The 529-nt window shown below is 47.1% G+C and overlaps 1 protein-coding gene across 1 annotated transcript; it reads right to left on the minus strand.

Moving 5' to 3' along the window:
- Positions 1-136: 136 nt before the first annotated feature.
- Positions 137-451, minus strand: T265_16265 (hypothetical protein; the record flags this gene model as incomplete). Its single annotated transcript, XM_009179844.1, has 1 exon — positions 137-451. A coding segment is annotated over one exon (315 nt), but the record flags the coding sequence as incomplete, so codon positions are not given.
- Positions 452-529: the final 78 nt, after the last annotated feature.

Raw genomic sequence — 529 nt, forward strand, 5'->3', positions numbered from 1 at the left:
ACATCGCAACACGTAATGCCATTTGGGCTTACTCAAAGAAGGGAAGGACCATTGTCGTATGAGTGAATAACGAGGCTGAAAGTACAATCGGGGGGGGGGGCGACAACATAGCGTACCGAAAACTACGGAAACTCACTTTGATACCTCCGATTACGAACAGAATATTGGAGACTACAGCAACAGAGAACCAAGCCAAACTATCCACTGGCATTGAAGGGCATGGCAACCACGAGGTCTTTGTGGGAGAAAATGACTGCATGCAATTCAGGATGCAGCTGTTCAGACCACCCAATACGATCAACGTGGGACGTTTTAGAGTAGCCGGGCGAGGTGCCTGATCCGTCCCACCAGCCAAGGTGCGTCTGATCATGTCTTGAGCCAAACGATTTTCCTGTGGACAAGATGAGTGCGTTGGGAAAAGTAAGACTGAACTTATCTCTCTGTTTAACATGGATAATGACAAGTAAGGAATAACCGGACTCTTCGAAGGTATTCAACAATGGCAGACCAAGAAATCAAGAGCAGATTT

Source organism: Opisthorchis viverrini, assembly GCF_000715545.1.
Source record: "Opisthorchis viverrini unplaced genomic scaffold opera_v5_9977, whole genome shotgun sequence".
NCBI lineage: Eukaryota > Metazoa > Platyhelminthes > Trematoda > Opisthorchiida > Opisthorchiidae > Opisthorchis > Opisthorchis viverrini.